A 22,698-nucleotide genomic window follows, 5' to 3' on the forward strand; every position below is an offset into this window, starting at 1 on the left:
CACTGGATGGACATGTCAGTATTTCCAGTGAGACAGCCAAGAGAACTAGCTGCCTTTGGCCTGTCATATCGCATATTTCCCCAATCAGAACAGTACGCCATCTAATTAAACTCTTATTTGCCATAACCAAAAGCCATTATGCTACAATGGCAGTCCGGAGCAAAGAAGAAAAAAAAGCGTTACAAAAAAAGAAGCACCGGTAATCATTGTAATTTTTCAAATATTGTTTTTCCAAGTTACAAAGCGTCTATTAGAATAGCTTCAACTGCAAAATAAAAATAAAAAGGAACAACAAGTAATAACATTCATGATGAGGTTCGACTTTTAAATCAGTTAACAACCTAACTTTGACTTTTAAGAGTTTTGACTTCAGCAAAAAACTCAAATCAAAACAAACATTATAAGAACTTTCTGCAAAGTAATTAAATACAAAACAGAGGCTTATATAAAAAAAAACTAGTTATTGATGAGCCTAGATAGGCCAAATTTACCCCCATCATAATAGACCAGTACTTTTCTTATGGGCTGCTTAAAGGGAGGAGAATAAACCACTATGTCCCTATCATGGATGCAGCGGTAGCTGGAACCTAGTAATGAGCGAATCTCTGCTCCATGATTACCGGAAATCAAAAATGTGTCTTTTTAATAATAGTTTAGTGCAAAAAATTTTGGTACTTGTGCATTATATCCAACACAGCCCTATAAGAAATACTAATGGAAACCCGTCAAACGGGTATTTGCAAGAGATAAATTGAGCGCAAAGCGTGGTTTCTCATTGATTTTACAATATTTAAACTGTTGTTTTTTGGGTTTTAGGGGGGGAAGGTACCTAGGTTAGGTTACGTATTTAACATATGCTATGCTTCACCCCCACTACCCCCCTAATGCGCAAATATATAGCCCAAATTTTTTCAAAACTATTATATATTCATCCTATTTTATTTCATTAGCATTAACCAATCTTGACTTCTTTCGTGTGCTGGATATAATGCACAAGCACCAAAATTTCTATTCGATGCTGATTCAGGAATGGCAACTATTACTTAGGTTAAACTTCAAATTAAATACGGAGCGCAATAACAAATTTCTAAAGAAATGGCGTCGGATCGAAATGAAAAGTATATCAATGAAATTGTCATTACCAAAAACCCTTAATAACTGACAAAGTCAATTATCCCAAAAATCATCTCAAAATAGATTTATGATTTAAACAGTTTTATTCTTACTGTAGGGCCCGGTTCCATTGGGCAGTACCAGTGCATTTTTCACTAAAAGCTCCCTAATGATAACCTTTACTTAAATCTAATACAAGGACCGAAATAAAGTGTTAGAAGACAGGCCAGTAGTTCTTCCCATGTCCTTAGAAAGTGTGAGATTGAAGACACATTTATCGAATTCACGTGCATTAAATATTATTTGAATTTTGTTTAGAGTTCAGATTCGTTTCGACATCTAGCAGCCAGGTTTGCAAATAAGAAGGGGGCATCTGCAGCCCAAGACACATTATAACAGTATGCCCAAAGACTCCAAAGAAGGTAAATTACTAGGGAGACTTAACAAACTGGACTTTTTTTGTTTCAAGAAAATTCAAGCACAAAAGAAGCAAAATTTGAAGCATCATAGCCCAAAAATCCGCCACGCGGGTTTTCTGTCACTTGTCCTGCAAACTTGAAAAAAATAGGCCAATTGGTGGAAAATAGCCCAACCTGGCACCACAGGTTAGGGATAATATTTTGACACGACAAATTATGTTCACAATAGATAATAGAAAACAGATATCTGAGCTGAATCGTCTCATCCCCATACACCTTCTATCCACCCTATCCACCATCCTCCAATCCCATTTTATAATTTTCCCGTCAGAGAGTGACACGTGTTATAAGTCTTTTAGACGAGGTGCAGTATAAACTACCCCTTCAAACTACCCTGTTTGCTCCTTTCCTTCTAAAGAGGTTTATTTGTGCCCAGTTTCAGCCCAACTTACTCCTTATTATTTGCTTAAGAATGCATAAACAACCAAACAGATAAACAGACAAAGTCTTTTACACAGCAGATCAAAATTTTACGATGATATTTAATTAATCTTAAATTACTCATGGTAATTTCCGCATTACTAAATAAGGAGAGACAGATGACAGAAGGCGTTGGAGTTGAATGTTCGTGAGAAACGATTTGTTAAAAAAGGCGAATTTGGATATTTTCATTTAGGCTTGGCATTGTCAAATTGGTGGCTAATGACTCAATGAATAGTCCAGCAAGCAGCGTTACCACTGGTTGTTTTAGGCTACTTGCAGTACTTTTTTTTCGAATTAGCGGCTCACGATTACATTCTGAGAAAAGCAAGAATTTTGATTCAAGTTAGTAAATTCGGAAGAAGAAAAATTTTAAGCAAAATTTCTAATTTTTTCCCTTTACTGGGCATTTCTTGGTCAATTTTCTACCATATGCAAAAAAAACGGTTTTTGCTCTGCAGTAATTTTTGCTAATAAGATATCGGTTTCCTAAATGAAGTGGCAATCCTGCCAATAGGTCTACCAGAGGTCATAAAAGATTACAAGACTTGAACTCGAGCACTTTTTAGAAATATAACACAAAAGCTTCCAAAAATTAAGTGGCAATATTATAAGTAAAATCGAAGGGTTGTCTACTCCTTACACCTAAGGTACATCTCAGAACGTCACGTTTACCACACAGTTTTCGTCTTTCTTTGCACAATTGCCGCCACGCTTGGCAAAGTTTCCACCATACGTCAGTGGAGGTTCTGGCCTCTTGCACTCGGGGTCAAATCTTGATTAGCACCCTCCTGTTTCCCGAACATTAACAGGTCGAATTTAAAGACAATTTTCATTTATTAACAAAATTATTCATTTATTTACATCTGACTTTTCTTACTTTACATGGGAAAAGATATAGACAAATGATTATTCCGGATTCAATCTGCTTATACTAAATGCAAACTCGCCTCTATTTTATTTTAATAAAAAAAAATCATAAATTACAAAATGATTATATATGTTAGATTATTTATTTGGAAATTTTTAGCCTCTCCAATTTATGCCCCAAGGGCAAGTACTCCATCTTTCCCCCTAAGACCGCCTCTGCCAAGCTTAGAACACTTCCGCCCGACTTGTCAGGCGCCACCAGGGGTACGTAAATTCTGAAAGTGGATGCCTCCTGGAATGACTTTCAACATATATCGCATTCGAGCACTAGTCAGAAATAGAAAAACACCAAATAATCTTCTGTTTATCATTACCGCTTTGTTGACAAAGATCTAATTGCTCAACTACGCAGGAAGTTTCAGATTTCAGAATACCTGGAAGTAACGAGGCTCTGCCACACGCACGTATCCAAGGGACCCCACCTACCAAAAAAAAGGTCCGGCTCGTAAAAACCTAATAAAAATGCATATAGCACATTTTTTATGTGCTTTTTTGAAGTTGCTTATTGTACCCCCCACCTTGAAAAATCATGGATACGCCCTTTCTAGGCCCTCTAAAAAATCTCTTAAGACTGAATTCCCTGACACATACAAAGCAATGCTAAAGATTTTTTCACATTATGACATCCCAACAGTCTCTAGATGCAACCTTGCTTCTATGAAACATTTCCGTCGTGTGAATTGAAAGCAATTAGTACGGAATTCGATCCAATTTTGTAGTATTGACCGTAGTAGCCAAAGTTTAAAGTAAGAGTTTCATGTACCAAAGACAGAGAAAATGCAATCTGACTATTTGAATTGGTGAACTGGAAACTGACATAACCAGATATATCTCACAAACTAGGAATAATCAATAATCCAATTTTTAATTAAAAAGACCTCTACATGTAGTTGTATAGTTTTTGGTAGTAGAGAGCACCCAAATTTAAAAATTGAAACAATGGTAAAAAAAAGCAAAAATTTAGTTAAAAAATATAGCAACAAATAGCTTAAAATGGTGTACCTCTAAAGTATTTGTTGTCATTGGGAATAAACAGCCTGAAAGTTTATTCCCAATAGTTTTATCCAAAACAGGAGAGTTGTCAAACTCAGCTGATTAGTTTTTGGTCATTTATTTTCACAGTTCAGCGCGGCAACACTGACAAAATTTGTTGTCGCCCTAATAACTTCGTAATTTCGAAACAGCACAAACAAAATCTTAGAAAATTGAGTTTTTTACGCATGAATAGACAGTCCAGTTGACAAAAGGTATTTTATTTTGATGACCTTGGTATTTTAAAGTTTCTTTAATTTCTTAATGCCAAGGAAGGTATTCTGTTGTAGTTCTCTTGAATACATAACTTGTATCCAAAAGATCTATGTATTTGAACATAAATTTTGCTGCTTCATACAAGAAAGGAAGGGGTTAATTTAACTAAACCAAATTGGGCAGCTTTTATGACTGTGTCGTAAAATAATTTTCCAGGTACCGTATCACCTTAAAAGCTGAAAATTTTTTTTACGTTTCAAACTAAAAGGCCTACCCAGCTGCTTAATGTGTTATTAATCAATTAATAGATTATTCAACTTAAATTAAACTTCAATTTTAAGTAATACTCAAACACCTACTTTGTTGTTAATTAATCGATGCTAATTAGAGTTTAACCAATAACGAGGTGAGCTCACGAAGCCTAGCCTAAATTCCTTACTTTGATGCTAAGGCCATTATTAAGTACATAGTAAAAAAAAAAAAAAAATAAATAAAATGTCCCAAAAGGGGAATATGGGAAATGCTCCCACTTGGTATTTTCGTTGATAATTTTATCTGCTGCTGAAATATCAAGCAGCAATCTTGTCCCTCCCCTTACTTAAGTGTTTGTGCCCTCAACGGCCTTTTCTAAGACTTTTTTCAAAGACATTTTCTGAGGTGCTGAATTTGTATGCACACTCCAATCACGTCCAAAGAAAAAAAAAGTGTTTTAATTTTGTCATTGACAAAAATAACAACATTTGCGGGCGAATAAAGGTAATATCCATTACAGGTTGTGAACGTATTCTGTGTAGGCTGTACGCAACTTGTGACCACAGGGCTGTCACAATGAGTGTTTGTCATTGGCCCCAGAAAAACAAAAATTTGAAAAGAAAAGTTGAATTTTGTTACATTCAAAAATAGCTTTACTTGCAAAAAAGAAACTTGTTCAAATTCCCCTCCCTACGAAAAACCTTAAATCTATATACGTACAATTGATTAAATATTAATTACCATAGATTAATAATAGATTGGGCACTTCATTTAAATTTGGATAATAATTCAACTTAAAAATTCATTGTTAGTACCTAACAGATTGGGGGAAATTTTCCCCAACTTCTTTGTCTAATTGTGTTGCCAGGAAACAGGATCTTAAAAGTTAAAAAATGATTTTATAGGCATTGGAAAGAGAGGGCTCACTAACAATCGAAAACCTACAAATCAGGTAGCCCCTGCCACCATACCACGTGACATAATTGTGCCACGGATTCGCACCAAGAAGAGACACGGCGTTGCCAAAGCGTCCCAAGCCCGGCAGAACGTACATTTTCTAGAAAGCATAAGTTCACTAAAAGATGGCATTGAAGAGCTTATGAAGATATCAGTTCCAAATATGAGGCTGAAGGGCAATTTGGTGGGCGATAAAAGGGCAATTTGAGCACCTTAAAATAGAGTATGAAGCATATTTTTTGAGTAATTTGCTTCTTTTCTTTTAATCGCAAATTGAATACAAGATTTCTGAGCTAGGCTGATTATGTATCTGAGGCTAATATTAACATATACAAGTTCGAATGCAAAATATCAAACGTACATTTCTCATAATTAAGGCTTGATTCTCGCCAAAGTTCGTATTTAAGGGTTCTTGTAGTCACCAATTGCAGACATATAAGACCAGAAACAACGATGTGAGCTTCGTAAAAAAAAAAACAAAAAAAACGCAAAATAAAAAACAAACAGCATGCACGTTTCATAAAGGATCTCCATTTTCCACTACAGTTTGTCTCGAAGAACTCATACTTGTTGATTACAAATCTGAGACTCATAATGAAATAAAAGTATAACTAAACTAGTAAAATGTATCTAAAACATATTAAGTATACACCCCGCAAAAGGTGTCTAAATGTCCACCAAGTTGGTTTCATTGGAAACCGTTTGTGAGCAGAGGCGTAGCTATGGCTCTTAGTACCTCAGGACAATACTAATCCCCCCCATCACTACTTCAATATAAGCACATGATAGTATAGACGAACAAAACCTCAGTTTGGCACCCCCTCAGAGGCTGAGCCCGAGAAGAACCACCCCCTTGCTATTTGCTTTAAGAAACGCTGGTACTGGTGCATTATATCTAACCCAGTGCTATAGACTGTACAAGGAAACCAGACAAGGAGACCCGTCAAACGGGTATTTGCTATCTAAATTGATTTCAAAGCGTGATTTCTCATTGCGTTTACAATATTTAAACTGTTGCTTTTGGGGTTTAGGGGGGGGGGAGGTACCTAGGTTAGGTTACATACTTAATATATGCTATGCTTGCCCCCCCCCCTAATGTGCAAATATATAACCCAAATTTCTTTCTAAACTATTATATATTCGTCCTATTTTATTTTATTTCATTACTATTAACCAAACTTGACTTATTTCGTGTATAGCGGTGGGTTAGATATAATGCACCTGTACCGAAACGCATATTGCAGTTTATGCATCATATGCATGACTAATGACCCCTCCCCCAACTTCGTGCGTCCCTGACATACCACCTTAGCCTACTAGGCTACTTAGCTGAACCTTTCCCATGTACATCAGTCTACAGAAAGTCTATCTTCCGTGTAAAAACATAATTGGGGTGCATTTTAATTACCGAAATCCTCCATCGAATCACGTAGTATATGAGCTACAGAGCGCTTTGACCTTCTAATTAATAATCAGATATACATTTATGGTGCTACAAAAAGCATGATGAAGGTCATCCAACTCATTGTCATCCTCATCATCGAAACCGGGCGAGGAGTCATGACATGAAGACAGGAATTAACATCATATACCAGTTTCAAATAAAGAGGTTCTCAATACTGATTTTGCAATTATATACAAGTGCAATTTAGCGAAAGTACTAGTGGTTTAGAATAACGGGATAGCTTTTATTGCTGGGAGAAATCATGTCTCATTAGTTTTTTTTGGGTATTGAAATAATGTTAATCTTCGAGGGGTCACCCGTTATAAAATTCGTAGACACAGTTCAGTGTACGCCACAAATGAAGCGAAATTATTCATGCGTGGCAAACAAGATGCAGTGTGGCGGAAGTTTTGCCACACGCGACTGTAAAAGTGGTGCATTAAGATTTATACCATGTGGCAGAGTAGGTGACGGCTTATTATGTTTTGTGCTTTTCATTTTGAATAAAGGGTTACGTAATCTTGGGAAGGTAAACAGAAAAGGTATGCAAAGGCACAAGATGGCTGGCTATCCCCGCTCCCCATCGCGCTTCCTGGCTGAAAGGTGATGAAACAGAGCTTAGCACAGTGGGTATAGACTTTCAAGTCTGATGCCATATCCTCTACCTTACCCAGTAACATAAAGGGTATTCACAGGGGAAGGGGAAGCTAGTCCTCTTTTATTAGAATCATTTTACTCTTGTAGTTTGAAATGTTGAAAAACATTATTTAAAAGAATTAACCTAAGACACTGGATACCAGTGGCAGATCCAGAGGGGGCTTACCCACCCCCCTAATGTAGTCTGAAGTAGTGTAATTTACTTAATTAACGCAAGTTTGCGTTAATTGAACTTGCTCCTAACGCAAGCTTATCGGATCAACCTATTTTGACCCCCACTCTAAAAAAATACTGGATCCGCCCTTGCTGGATACCACTGGAACATAAAAAAAAATTAAAGACTGGATTAAAAAAAGAACTTATTTAAAAATTCAGCAAATTTAAACTAAAACTCAAGACAAAATGATATAAATTTTAGAAGTGAAAGGGCAAGGGGTAACTTACCTTAAAGAACATTGCTGATGCTGCCTCAACACATTAAAGTCTTTAAAGTTGAATTGGAGGATGGAATCCCCGAAATTCCATTGAAATCCTAAAAAACAAATAGCTATTAAATAAAATGATCGATAAACAAGAAAACAAGCATTAGCAAAAGTATATGTTTAAATGAAAAATCAGAACATTTGTGTTCTGTTAATCGGGCCATTCAAGTTTATGCATTAGCCTAATTTTTGTGAAGACCGTTATATCCTCTTCATACATTATGTTTTTTTGCTCTGTTCTTCCAACAGAGGTTCCTTCAATCTAGGGAGGGCTTATTCAATCGAAAATTATAAGTTCTATTGTCTTAAGGGCGAAGATGACTGGATAGCCAGAGCTTCTGAAAGGCCCCAAAAATATGTCTGAGGGCTGAGGGAGGCATGATAAGCACATGATGAGGGGTAAGGCTCCAAAACTATGTAAATATATCATACAGAATACATGGCTCAGATATAGCAAGAAAAAGATTGAGAGTTTTACACCTTGCTGATATCAGGGCAATTAAGAGATTTTCAAGTCTCTGATTTCGATTGATTCAGATTGTCAAATGTAAGACTGAAGTGCCCAAAGTGAAACCCTTTGGTCTGCGAATTTGATACTACCCTTTTGAGGTTCGCTTTTGCATCACTTTTTGAGTGATACGGATTTTCATCACCGTTATGTGTGTAATTTTCTGTTCGTTTTTTGACTGAACATTTTGGTTTGTTTTTAGATTGAACGTTTTTGTTCATTTTTAGATGGACTTCCTTGATTGTTTCATTTCTGTTTGTTTTAATCTACATTTCTTTATTCATGCTATTTCTGCTCATTTAAGGTTTGACATCTTATATAAGCCGGTTTCTTCTCATTTAAGTTTTAAATCTACTCTTTATTATTAATCAAAAAACCTTGTTATTTTTTTTTATTTTTTTTTTTAATGCGTAAGAAATTGAAAAAAAAAGTAAACTGAAAGAAGACACGTTCAATAGCGTCAACTGGAAGGGCGAAATTGGTGGGAGGCATTTTTACAATAGATAGTTTTGTTTCCCTAATTAAAAAAAGTCTTTTTTTAGTATTTTTTATTTAGAATATATTTTTGAATATTTTTAGTGAAAAAATAACAAAAATTACCACCCCCTCCCTAGATTTTGAAAAATACATTTCCCTCTCTAATTTTTGTATATTGACACCACTACATACATTGGTAGCTGTGATTATGTTGCAGTAATTATTTTGAGTATACACTTCGTAATCTATTATTGAGTAACCGCCGTAAAAAAAAGGTGTAGGGGCTCTTGATCCCAACCCCTTGGAATTTTCCTTGATTTCTCAATTACCCAGTAATTATATAATTATATTTTCATAAAAACATAATTATATTATATTTCTCATAATTATATTTCTTATGTAATTTCACCCGCATTTCACGTTTTTTTTCTAATTAAACAAACCCATATAGCAAAATCAAAAATAAATTCATACCTAAGCACCTAGTTTGGTGATGGAGAAAACTTAGCTCCTAAATAAAATTATCATTAAATGGTCAAGATTATTTTGCAATGTTGTGACCTCAATTTTTGATTTTAGGGGAAAATGATTATGAAGAGATAAAATCAAGAATGAATCAAGCACGATAATTTTACATTATCACTGCAAAATCTTTGCAAAAAAAGTGACTAAAATCAATCAAGCAGGCTACTTCAACAATAATATCCAGATAATTTTTTATTAGGTCTAACTGAAAAAAAGAATTGGCTGATTAAATAAACTCCATAGCTGAAATGACACAATACGCATTAAACTATAAGCGATTCCTCAGCGCCGACATAACTCGCTGTATAGCATTTTCGCGTCTCTAGGGGGGGGGGGTGAGACAGTTGCGCCATTATTGACCCAATTGACAAGTTTATTTAAAAAACGGAACGAGGCCGCCAAAAAAAAATCTTGAGGGGCGAGATTCTCCCCGCCCCCTGGATCCACCCCTGAACCTGTAACATAACCTACTTAACTAAGGAATTTTAAGTGGTATTTGATTTGTTACTGGTAAATCCACCAATCAGAAACAAGCTTGCATTAATGTGGACCTTCTCCAGCCAAAGAGTAAAATTGGTACTTGTGCAGTAATTGGTACACACCGCTATAGACTGTATCAATGAAACCACCAGACACGAAATCCGCTAACAGGTATTTGCAATAGAGAAATGGAATGCAAAGCGTGGTTTTCATTGCGTTTACAATATTTAAACTATTGTTTTTTGGGGGTTTAGGGGAGGAAAAAGGTTAGGTTAGGTTACGTATTTAATATATGCTATGCTTTACCCCCCCCCCCTTCCAAAAAAAATGTGCAAATATATTGCCCACATTTTTTTTAAAACTATTATATATTCATCCCATTTTTTTGATTAGCATTAACCAAACTTGACTTCTTTCGTGTGTACCATTTAGTGCACAAGTACCGTAAAATTGTCCTATTCCGTAAGAAAGGAAAAATTCTGGATATTTATATAAAAGGGAAATATGAGATAAAAATCAGCAAAAAGACCTAAAAACAAATGATGTCAGGTCATACAGCACATGCGTCACGCAGCATACAGCATATGTAATGCTGTCATGCCGCATAAGAAAATATAACTCCCCTTTGAAAGTGTAAATATACTTAGGGAATCAATGGATAATGTTTCTAATTTGTTTTTATGGCTGAACATGATAACACTGCAGAAAATATGGCACTGCTCCAAAAACTTCATAGTCTTAAAAAAAGAAAATCTTAGCAAATCGCAGTTTTCATCAAGGCCGTATCCAGGGGGGGGGTACCCGGTTTGAACCCCCCCCCCGAAATTTTTGACCGACTCGAAAATAAGTCGAAAATTAGTAAAACCTAGGTAAAAATCAGTAAAATTAGTCGAAAACTGAGTAAAAAATTAGTAACCCCCCCCCAAAAAAAAAAGTCAAAAATTAGTAAAACCCCCCCTGAACAAAAATCCTGGATACGGCCCTGGTTTTCATGCACGAGTTTAGGGGCAAAACATATTTTATTTTGATGTTCTCGGTACTTTCAAACAGTTCGTGGTAACGAACTGTAAGTAAGGAGCGACCCGGCTCAATGGTAACCGAAACTCTAAAAAACGGGATTTTGATACCAATAGATACATCAAAAGAATCAGATTTTAATTCTGATTTCAAATATATAAGTTTCATTAAGTTTAATCTTACCCATCAAAAGTTACGTGCCTGAGAAAATTTGGCTGATTTTCGAAAAAAGGGGGAAAGACCCCCTAACAGTTATAGAAACTTAATGAAAATCACACCATCATATTCAGCGTATCAGAGAACCCTACTGTAGAGGTTTCAGGCTCCTATCTACAAAAATGTGGAATTTTCCATTTTTTGCCAGAAGAAAGATCACGGATGCGTGTTTATTTGTTTGTTTGTTTTTTTTTTTTTGTTTTTTTTTTTTACCCAGGGGTGATCGTATCTACCCCGTGGTGTTATAATATCATGGAAGGGCTCATTGGAACGGAAATTAAAATATCTAGTGCCATTTTTAAGTGACCAACAAAAATGGAGGGCACCTAGGCCCCCTCCTACGCTAATTTTTTTCCCAAAGTCACCCGATCAAAATTTTGAGATAGCCATTTTGTTCAGCATGGTCGAAAATATGATAAAAATGTCTTTTAGGATGACTTGATCCCCCAAAGTCCCCAGGGGGAGGGCTGAAAGTTATGAACTTTACTCAATGTTAACATATAGTATTGGTTATTGGGAAGTAAAATAAAAAAAACAAGTTTTTTAAACTGAAAGTAAGGAGCGACATTAAAACTTAAAACGAACAGAAATTATTCCGTATATGAAAGGGGCTGTCCCCTCCTCATCGCCTCGCTCTTTACGCTAAATTTTTTTATTGTTTTAAAAAATAAAGTTATAATAAAGAGTCAAACTGTAGCGTAAAGAGCGTGGCGGTGTGGAGGGGACCGCGCCTGTCATATACGGACTACGTTCTGGGCGTTTTAAGTTTTAATGTCGCTCCTTACTTTCAGTTTAAAAAACTTGTTTTTTTTATTTAATTTCTGATCGTTTTTTAGTTAATACAGCTTTTATTTGCATAAAAATTTTACTTTTCTTTTGCTAAATGGATGTCTTAACAAATTAACTTACGTAACTTACTTCTATATTCGTATATTTTTCTTCTGGCAAAAAATACAAAGTTGCAGATTTTTTTAGATATGAGCTTGAAAACTATCTCATTGGGTTTTGTGATACATTGAATCTGACGGTGTGATTTTCATTGAAATTTATTCACTTGTAGGGGATGTTTCCCCCCTCTTTAAAAATTCGTGTATATTTTCTCAGGCTCTTAGACTTTGATGAGTAATACTAAACTTAATAAAATTTATACATTTAGAATCAGCATTATAAACACATTCTTTTGATACATTTATTGACATCAAAATTCTGTTTTTAAAAGTTTCGATTACTATTGAGCCGTACCGCTTGTTTTTTCATTGTTTTTTTTTTATTACGTATATGTTATTACTTATATGAAGGGGTTCTCCCCTTAGTCAATACCACGCTCTTTACGTTAAAAGTAAAAAAAAAATTTGATTCACAAACCCCTGAATCACAAAGGCCGTTTAATTAGAATAGATAGCTCTGTTGAAAGCAATAAAAAAAAACTGTAGCATAAAGAGCAAGGTTTTGACTTGGGGGAGAACCCCCTCACATACGTTATAATTTCTGTTCGTTTTAAGTTCTAATATTCCTTCTTACATTTCAGTTGAAAAAACTTGTTTTTTTTATTTAACTTCTGATCGTTTCTTAAATAATGCTTGGAAATCCGGCGCCCCCTTCCTAGACATGTCCCGTACCCCAAAGAAACATCCTCCACGGAAATCTTCTCCAGAGTCCTCCCCGCCTCTCGCCCCCCCCCCTCCAGAAAAAATCCTTCCTGAAAATGGTTGTATACTTCCCAATAACCAATAAATAATGCTGGCAAGTCCGGCGCCCCCTTCATGGCAATTTCCCTTCCCCCATGAAAACTTCCTTCATGGAAAGATCCTTCCATATAGCCCCCGCCCCTCTCCTGCCCCCACCTACCAGAAAAAATCTCCTCTGAAAAAGTCTGTATACATCCCAATAACCAATACAATATGTTAACATTGAGTAAAGTTCATAACTTTCAGCCCTCCCCCTGGGGACTTTGGGGGATCAAGTCATCCTAAAAGACATTTTTATCATATTTTTGACCATGCTAAACAAAATGGCTATCTCAAAATTTCGATCGGGTGACTTTGGGAAAAAAATAAGCGTGGGAGGGGGCCTAGTTGCCCTCCATTTTTTTTGGTCACTTAAAAAGGGCAATATAAATGTTAATTTCGGTTCTAATGAGCCCTCCAAAGATATTATAGGACCACTGGTTCAATACGATAACCCCTGGGAAAAAAAAAAAAAAAAAAAAAAAAAAAAAACAAATAAACACGCAACCGTGATCTTTCTTCTGGCAAAAAATGAAAAAATCCACATTTTTGTAGATAGGAGCTTGAAACCTCTACAGCAGGGTTCTCTGATACGCTTAATATGATGGGGTGATTTTCATTAAGGTTCTATAACTTTTAGGGGGTCTTTCCCCCTTTTTTCGAAAATCAGCCAAATTTTCTCAGGCGCGTAACTTTTGATGGGTAGCACTAAACTTGATGAAAGTTATATATTTGAAATCAGCATTGAAATCTGATTCTTTTGATATATCTATTGGCATCAAAAACCCGTTTTCTAGAGTTTCGGTTACCATTGAGCCGGGTCGCTCCTTACTTACAGTTCGTTACCACGAACTGTTTGATACAGACTTTTTCAGAGGAGATTTTTTCTGGTAGGTGGGGGAAGGAGAGGGTCGGGGGCTATATGGAAGGATCTTTCCTTGAAGGACGTTTTCATGGGGGACGGGACATTGCCCGGAAGGGGGCGCCGGATTTCCCAGCATTATTAAAGAGAAAGATCAGGAATTAAATAAAAAAAAACAAGTTTTTCAACTGATCAACTGATTGTGATTAAGAGGTCATTTTTAAAGAACTGGAAAAAAAAATTCGAACTATAGTTTAAAGAGCAGGGTATTGACTAGGGGGCGAACCCCCTAATATACGTGTTAAAAATTTATGAATATAGAAGTTCGTTACGTAAGTTAATTCTAAGTTACGTATATTTATTACTAATAAAAACGTTCGTAAATAAAATTAAACAAGTTTCGAGAAAGCCATTTAACCAAATATAATATGCAAATTTTGTTTTAATTATTCATGTACGGTGAGCCAAAATCAAAACCTGCATTAATTCGAAAACGTTCAAAAATTAAATAAAAAAAACAAGTTTTTTAAACTGAAAGTAAGGAGCGACATTAAAACTTAAAACGAACAGAAATTATTCCGTATATGAAAGGGGCTGTCCCCTCCTCAACGCCTCGCTCTTTACGCTAAAGTTTGACTCTGTCTCACAACTTTATTTTTTAAAACAATAAAAAACTTTAGCGTAAAGAGCGAGGCGTTGAGGAGGGGACAGCCCCTTTCATATACGGAATAATTTCTGTTCGTTTTAAGTTTTAATGTCGCTCCTTACTTTCAGTTTAAAAAACTTGTTTTTTTTATTTAATAACAGAAAGAGAAGAATGTTTCACAGTAGGCTACTTAGTTGTGACTTTACATTAAAACTAGTAATTAAAAAAAATCACTAAATGTTTAACTAAGATGTCAAAAGGAGTGGGAGTACGCATAATCTTAAATATCTGCACATGCGACTTTTGTTTAATTACGATGACACAGGTAAAGTATTTTGCATTACTCAATATTTTGAGTTATGCGGGGGGGTGAATCCTTTTTTTCTTTCTAAATTATCTAATATTTAAGAAAAGGAAAAGCTATGGTTTGAAAATTACCATCACATACCCATAACTGTAAAAAAAAAACGAAGTAAAATGTAAGAATGGATAGAACTACTACCTGTTCCACAGCTACATTCTTGATAACAACCAAATTCATACTAAGGCATTCCACCTGTTCCCTCACTATATAACGTATTTCTAAAGGTAGATTTGCTCATGAATGAGAATAATACTAGGGGGAATCTTACACCTGGGAAAAACATCGAATCAATAGAATTCCAAGATTAATGTGGGAATTTCTTTTTGCTGAAAGTCAAGGGGTTTTGATGGTACAAATATGTCTGAAAAAATGACAGCTAGACGGGTTACTAAGATAAAAATTTATTAAAAAACTCCAAGTCAGAAAAAGGTAAACCAAGTTTTTTAAGTTCTCATGCATTGTCATCTTAACACAGGGGACTCTTTGAATGAAAATCGTCACAAGCATAGGGTTCTACTAATTTTCAAGATGAATATTGTTAATTCATCAAAATTGTTAAGACAATTGTAATTTTTCATCAAAAGATTATTTGATTATTTCTATGGCGGAATATTTAAGTACAAATCTTTATAAAACAACCGAAGGGCCTATCTGATTCGGCAAAGGAGAAAGGAGAACGAAAAGTCAGGGTACTTGTGTATTATCCAGAATACACTCAAGAAGTATGCTCTGTTTGATCTGAGAAAAACCGGTTTGCCTGTCTGCAATCGGTTATAATTAGCTAAGTCTTCATGAGAAAAATTATGATGCAGGTATATTTTAATTAAATATTTAGTATATATAGTTGGCTACGTATTTAATATAATGCGTTAAGGGCGACCTGCTTTCTGAAGTTTCCATAATTTTGTAACTAAAGTATTATATTTTCATCAGATTTTAATATATTTCAATATGATTAACCTAACTTTACTTCTTAAGTGTGCTCTGAATAATACGCAAGTACCAAAGGCAGGAACGTTTGGGGAAAGAGGGACTTAGGTCCATCTCCTCGAAATGCTGAATTTTACTGACTTTCTGGGTGATTTATATTCAAATCATCAGTAACTTTTTTTATTGTTATCAGCCCATCAAGAAAAAAAATTCTACTACCTGCAAGAATGGTCAAAGGTTGTTCATATATAATAGTACAAAAGCATAATCAAAATGCAAGTAATTAAAACAATCGATATATATTAAGTAGACTCAGCACATCAAATTCCACCATTAAAATATTATATCTTTCTATGACATGGCATAGCAGGCTGTCCAACATTAGTGTACAGTCCTTCCAAAAAAAAAAAAAAAAAAAAAAAAAAAAAAAAAAAAAATGATTACAATAGAAGTGCTATGTCTGGTTATCAGTTGGGTTTTTTCTTTTTATGAAACTGGTTTCCATGCACCATATATGGTCACTGATTCTGGTCAACATCAAAGAATATAAAATCCAAAACCTTCACTTTGCAAAAACCGTATTATATATTTTGAGACATGAATGTCAAAAAATTGGCTCACTCGTCATTTAAAAAAAGCAATTTAGTAAACGCAGTGCAGTGCAATGGGAGGAATATAAAGACCATGCTTTTGCGTGCACTTAACGTGTATTTTCCCTGTGTTGTTTTTATTGCCGTGCTATTTTTCTGCTCCCTTACGATTTTAATATACCAAGAAAAGATAATAATTTTGGCATCGTTTGATAGCTGAAATCCAGCTCTATTCAACTACAGAACTATATTTTGAAATGAATTTTAGTTGAATATCCGTTAATAGAACCTGACAATTTTCTTATTTTTCCTTATTATAGACTCTTCTCCAAGAAAAAGTCTAAATTTTATAATACCTCTAACCTAACTCTATAACCTAACTCTATAACCTAACTCTATAACCTAACTCTATAACCTAACTCTATAACCTAACTCTATAACCTAACTCTATAACCTAACTCTATAACCTAACTCTATAACCTAACTCTATAACCTAACTCTATAACCTAACTCGGTGAATAGATAGTTTGATCCTAGTAAATCCAATGATTTAAGTATCGTGTCCATATGGTACAAATTACAGCTGCCGGCTTGTCACCATATAGCCTAGTCTATATTATAGCACAAGAAAGCAGCTACGTTTCCCTACTTAAAAATTAGTTAAAATTATACAATTTAAGACTAAATCACAAACGTGATTTCGGAGTTACGCAGTTTATGGATTAATCATGAATAACACCAGGAAAAGTTTATATTTGAAATTTTTTGACAATTATACATAGTCTATAGCACAGGTCGTCCCTTTCACACCAGTAATATTTTTACACTTTGGAGATGCCTAAGACCATTTGATATAATTAATTAAAAAAAAACTTTCCGAAAAAATAAGTTTTCAAAGAAAAGTAAAGGCCATTTTAAACTTAAGCTCAGCAGATACAAGTACGTATTAAAATTAAAACTCAAAATGATCGAAATTACTATTAAAGAATAAATCAAACCCAAAACGAACAGAAATTAAATAAACAATCATAGCAAAAACATACAACAAGTGATAATATAAATGAATAAATAGATCTTAAAGCGAATAATGCATAGATTGAATATGAAAATCAAGCTTAAGACGAAAAACATATTTTCCTATTGAAGTACAAATGAAACTTAAAACGAACAGAAATTAAATCAACAATCAATGAAGACAAACATACAATAGATATTAATGTAAATTAATAAATAAATCTTAAAACAAGTGAAACTTAAATTGAATATGAAAATCAAGCTTGAAACAAACAAAAATCACCACAAACAAGAGTTTGGGTATGACCTCCCTCTCTCACTGTAAAAGTCTAAACCTACTGCGTCTTTGGGCTTTACTGAAAACCAATTTTGTGACAAATATTTTCTTTTGTACTTATCTCTGAAAATAAACTTTAAAATTATAGTAACATTTTGAACTGATGAGCTTTCAGCAATTAATATCATTATACATCAAATATTCAGTTTAATCTATTAGCTCTTTTTAAATTTTTTAAAGACGAATATAGGGTGCCTAAAAATAAGGGATTGGATACTGCCTCCTTTCCTAACTGTAAATAAAAACCAAAAGCCTACTGCGTCATTGGCGCTTAACTAAAAACGGATTATATTACAAATACTTTCTTTTCCAGTTCTTACAGCATTGAAAATAAAAATACAATTACAGTGAAACAAATTCTTGAACTGATGTATTTTTCAACAATTTTTATCTTTATGCATCAAATGTTCAATTTGAAGTTGTTAATACTTTCCAAGACTGTTCAAGACGCATATAATTTTCAGTAAAGCGCCAATGACGAAAGTAGTAACTATCTATGGATTTTGCGTACGCCCCTGTACCAAACAGGCTTCTGGTGGGTATAGTCTGGCTTGGTATGTATAATCTTGTTTGGTGGGTATAATCACATTGCCTATTCAAAGGTAGTGTGCAATTGAAACTGTATCAATTATTTTATTCTAGTTTTTCTAAAACCAGTATTGTCTATAACTTAATTTACATGGATTAAACTTCCGATGGTTAAGAAAGCGTAACGGGTAATTAAAGTATGAGGAATGGGATGCTATAATTAGAATGGTTTTAAGTGGAAAATTGTGACGTAAAAATAACTCTATTTGCGAATTTTTTGCGAAAAGGTATTTGCGTGAAGGTATTGCGTTGGTTAAGAAAGCTTAACGGGTAATTAAAGTATGAGGAATGGGATGTTATAATTAGAATGGTTTTAAGTTGAAAATTGTGACGTAAAAATAACTCTATTTGCGAATTTTTTGCGAAAAGGTATTTGCGTAAAGGTATTGCGTTGGTTAAGAATGCCTCACGGGTAATTAAAGAATGAGGAATGGGATGCTTGCATCAACAATACAAAGAATATGCTCAGATACTTTATAGATTTGACGCCTACAAGAGACATTAGTAAAAGGTATTCAATAGCTTAATTGAAAAGTAACGATAGAATGACATTGTGACTTGACCTAGCTTTACCTCTCCGATGTGGTCTGTATAATACACATGTAACGTTTGAAAAGTATTGTCAATTTAAAAAGAAATGGCTGAAAAGTGTTTTGAGGGAGATGGGTTGCATGGAGGGTTGAGTTGCACGAGGGTTCAGTTAAAGGGGGTACAGTTACACGGGGGTTTCGGTTATACAGGGGTTCAGTTACATGGGGGTTCAGTTGCACGGGGGTTGAGTTAAATGGGGCTTGAGTTCCACGAGAGTAGTGCTTTGTCGTGGTTTAGCTTGCCACAGTTACATTCTCTTGATCATTCAAAGTTCACTTTGATTTTAGTTACATGGGGGGATCAGTTGCACGGGGGGTGAGTTAAATGTGGCTTGAGTTCCACGAGAGTAGTGCTTTGTCGTGGTTTAGCTTGTCACAGTTACTCTCTTTGGGCTGTTTGTGTTTCTTTGGGTTGTGTGTGTCTCTTTGGGCTGTGTGTCTCTGTGGGGTGTTTGAGTCTTTTTGATGTGTTTATGTTTCTTTGGGATGTTTGAGTCTTTTTGTTCTGTGTTTGTCTCTTTGGGCTGTTTGTGTCTCTTTGGGGTGTTTGTGTGTCTTTGGGCTATGTGTGTTTCTTTGGGCTGTTTGTGTCATTTTGATCTGTGTATCTTTCTTTTGGTTGTTCTTGTCTCTTAGGGACCATGTGTGTCTCTTTGGGCTTTTTGTGTCATTTTGATCTGTGCTTTTTTTTTTTCTGTTTTTGTCTCTTATGGTCCGTTTGTGTATCTATTGACTATGTGTGTCTAGGTGGAGCATTTGAATCTTTTGGCCATTAGGCTTCTGAGTTTTCGTTTTTTTCTCTTTTGGGGTTTGGGTTGTGTGTCTTTGTGCTTTTTGTTTATAATAGGGCTGTGTGTGTCTATTTATACAGTTTGTGTGTGTCTTTTGGCTGTGTGTGTCTCTTTAGGCTGTGTGTCTCTTTGGGCAATTTGTATCTTTTTGGTCGGTGTGTGTCTCTTTTGGATTTTTGTGTCGTTTTGGGCTGTGTGTGTCTCTGTTGGAGGTGTGCGTCTCTTTGGGCCGTGTGTATTTCTTTGAGCTGTATGTGTCTCTTGGGCTGTTTGAGTCATTTTGGTCTGTGTGTGTTTCTTTTGGCTGTTTGTGTCTCTTAGAGGCCATGTGTGTCTCTTTGGGCAATGTATGTCTCTTTGGGGATGTTTGAATCTTTTTGGTCTGTATGTGTCTCTTTGGGATTTGTGTGTCTCTTTGGGCTGTGTGTGTGTCTCTTGAGGCTGTGTGTCTCTTTGGAGAAAATTCTTTCAAAAACATTTTAATAAATTTAATCATTAAATATTTTTAACCTTAACCGTTGTTTATTCTGTAGAATAGTTTTATTCATTTCATTAAATTATGAATAAATTGCAAGTAAGTAACAATAGCATTCTTGAACAATTTGTGTGTCTCTTCGGGCTGTGTGTGTCTCTTTTGTCCTTGTGTGTCACTTTGGGCTGTGTGTGTCTCTTTAGGCTGTGTGTCTCTTTGGAGCAAATTCTTTCAAAAATATGTTAATACATTTAAGCATTAAATATCTTGAACATTAAACCGTGTTTATTCTTTAAAATAGTTTTATTCATTTCATTAAATTATGAAGAAATTGTAAGTAAGTAACAATAGCTTTTTTGAATAGGTAACACACTCATTCTTGAAGTCACCTCTTGTATACACAATGCAGAAATTTCATTTAAGAAATTATGAAAAATGGTAAGTAAGTAGCAAATTCTTTCTTGAATTCGCCTCCTGGATAAATAAAAAAAGACATTTCATTCAAGAAATTATGACAAAATTCTAAGTAAGCAACAAACTCTTTCTTGAAGTTACCTCATGGATACACAATGCTGAAATTTCATTTAAGAAATTATCAAAAATTGTAAGTAAGTAGCAAATTCTTTCAAAAATATGTTAATACGTTTAAGCAATAAATATCTTTAAGCCTAACCCGTCTTTATTCTTTAGAATAGTTTTATTCATTTCATTAAATTACGAAGAAATTGTAAGTAAGTAACATTAGCTTTCTTGAATTCGCTTCCTGGACACAATACAGATATTTAATTCAAGAAATCATAATAAAATCGCAAGTAAGTAATAAAGTCTTTATTGTTTTCACCTCTTGGATATACAGTACAGATACTTCATTCAAGAAACTATGAAGGAATTGTAAATATGTAACACACTCATTCTTGAGGTCACCTCTTGGATACACAATTCAGAAATTTCATTTAAGAAATTATCAAAAATTGTAATTAAGTATCAAATTCATTCTTGAATTTTCCTCCTTGATAAAAAAAAAAAACATTTAATTCAAGAAATTATGAAAAAATTCTAAGTAAGTAACAAACTCTATCTTGAAGTTACCTCATGGATACACAATGCAGAAATTTCATTTAAGAAATTATCAAAAATTTTAAGTAAGTAGGAAATTGTTTCTTGAATTCGCCTCCCGATTAAATAAAAAAGACATTTCATTCAAGAAATTATGACAAAATCCTAAGTAAGTAACAAACTCTTTCTTGAAGTTACCTCATGGATACACAATGCAGAAATTTCATTTAAGAAATTATGAAAAATTGTAAGCAAGTAACAAACTCTTTCATGAAGTCACCTCGTGGATACACAATGCTGAAATTTCATTAAAGAAATTATGAAAAAATTGTAAGTACGTAGCAAATTCTTTCTTGAATTCACCTGCTGATTAAACAAAAAAAGACATTTCGTTCAAGAAATTATGACAAAATTCCAATTAAGTAACACAGTCTTCATTGCTTTTATTACTTAGATACAAGATTTAGAAATTTTATTCAAGAAATTATTAAAAAATTCTCAGTAATTAGCTATTTCTTTCTTGAAGTCAACTCTTGTATACACAATACTGAAATTTCATTTAAGAAATTATGAAAAAATTGTAAGCAAGTAACAAACTCTTTCCTGAAGTCACCTCTTGGATACACAATGCAGAAACTTCATTTAAGAAACTATGAAAAAATTGGAGGCAAGTAACAAACTCTTTCCTGAAGTCACCTCTTGGATACACAATTCAGAAATTTCATTAAAGAAATTATGAAAAAATTGTAAGTAAGTAGCAAATTCTTTCTTGAATTCACCTGCTGGATAAACAAAAAGACATCTCTTTCAAGAAATTATGACAAAATTCTAAGTAAGTAACAAACTATTTATTGTTTTCACGACCTAGAAATACGATGTAGAAATTTAATTCAAGAAATTATGAAAAAATTCTCAGTAAGTAACAATTTCTTTCTTGAAGTCATCTCTTGGATACACAATGCGTAAATTTCATTCAAGAAATTATGAAAATAATTTATCAGTAAGTAAAAGCTCTTTATTGATTTTCACCTCTTGGATATACAGTACAGAGACTTCATTCAAGAAATTATGAAAAAAATTGCAAGTAAGTAACTTTTTTTTCTCTTTATCACAAACAATTTTCACTTAGCTACACGATGTAGAAATTTAAATCAAGAAATTATGAAAAAAATTCTCAGTAAGTAGCAATTTATTTCTTGAAGTCAACTCTTGGATGCACAATACGGAAATTTCATTCAAGAAATTATGAAAATATTTGTAAGTAAGTAACAAGCTCTTTATTGATTTCAACTCTTGAATATACAGTACAGATACTTCATTCAAGAAACGTGATTAAACACGTTTTGAAACTACATGCTATTTGCATGCCTTTCCTTGGCACCTTTCCAAAGGAGCGGGGAAGAAACGTGATTAAACACGTTTTGAAACTACATACTATTTGCTTGCCTTTCCTTGGCACCTTTCCAAACGAGTGGGGATTCCCCCACTGGTTCCTACACATTGCAAAAGACACACAAACAGAATCA

The 22,698-nt window shown here is 34.3% G+C and overlaps 1 protein-coding gene across 1 annotated transcript in view; it reads right to left on the reverse strand.

Moving 5' to 3' along the window:
* Nucleotides 1-236: 236 nt before the first annotated feature.
* Nucleotides 237-22,698, reverse strand: part of Octalpha2R (alpha2-adrenergic-like octopamine receptor) — a 401,961-nt gene continuing 379,499 nt past the window's right edge. Inside the window, exons 5-6 of the mRNA XM_089091151.1 lie at nt 5,388-5,499; nt 237-265 (exon numbers count right to left, since the gene is read on the reverse strand). Coding sequence (XP_088947277.1) covers nt 237-265; nt 5,388-5,499 — 141 coding nt within the window. The remainder of the gene's footprint in view (nt 266-5,387; nt 5,500-22,698) is intronic.

The sequence above is a fragment of the Artemia sp. Qi Xiang Cuo genome, chromosome 6, assembly GCF_049724085.1.
Source record: "Artemia sp. Qi Xiang Cuo chromosome 6, ASM4972408v1, whole genome shotgun sequence".
In the NCBI taxonomy this organism is placed as follows: Eukaryota; Metazoa; Arthropoda; class Branchiopoda; order Anostraca; family Artemiidae; genus Artemia; species Artemia sp. Qi Xiang Cuo.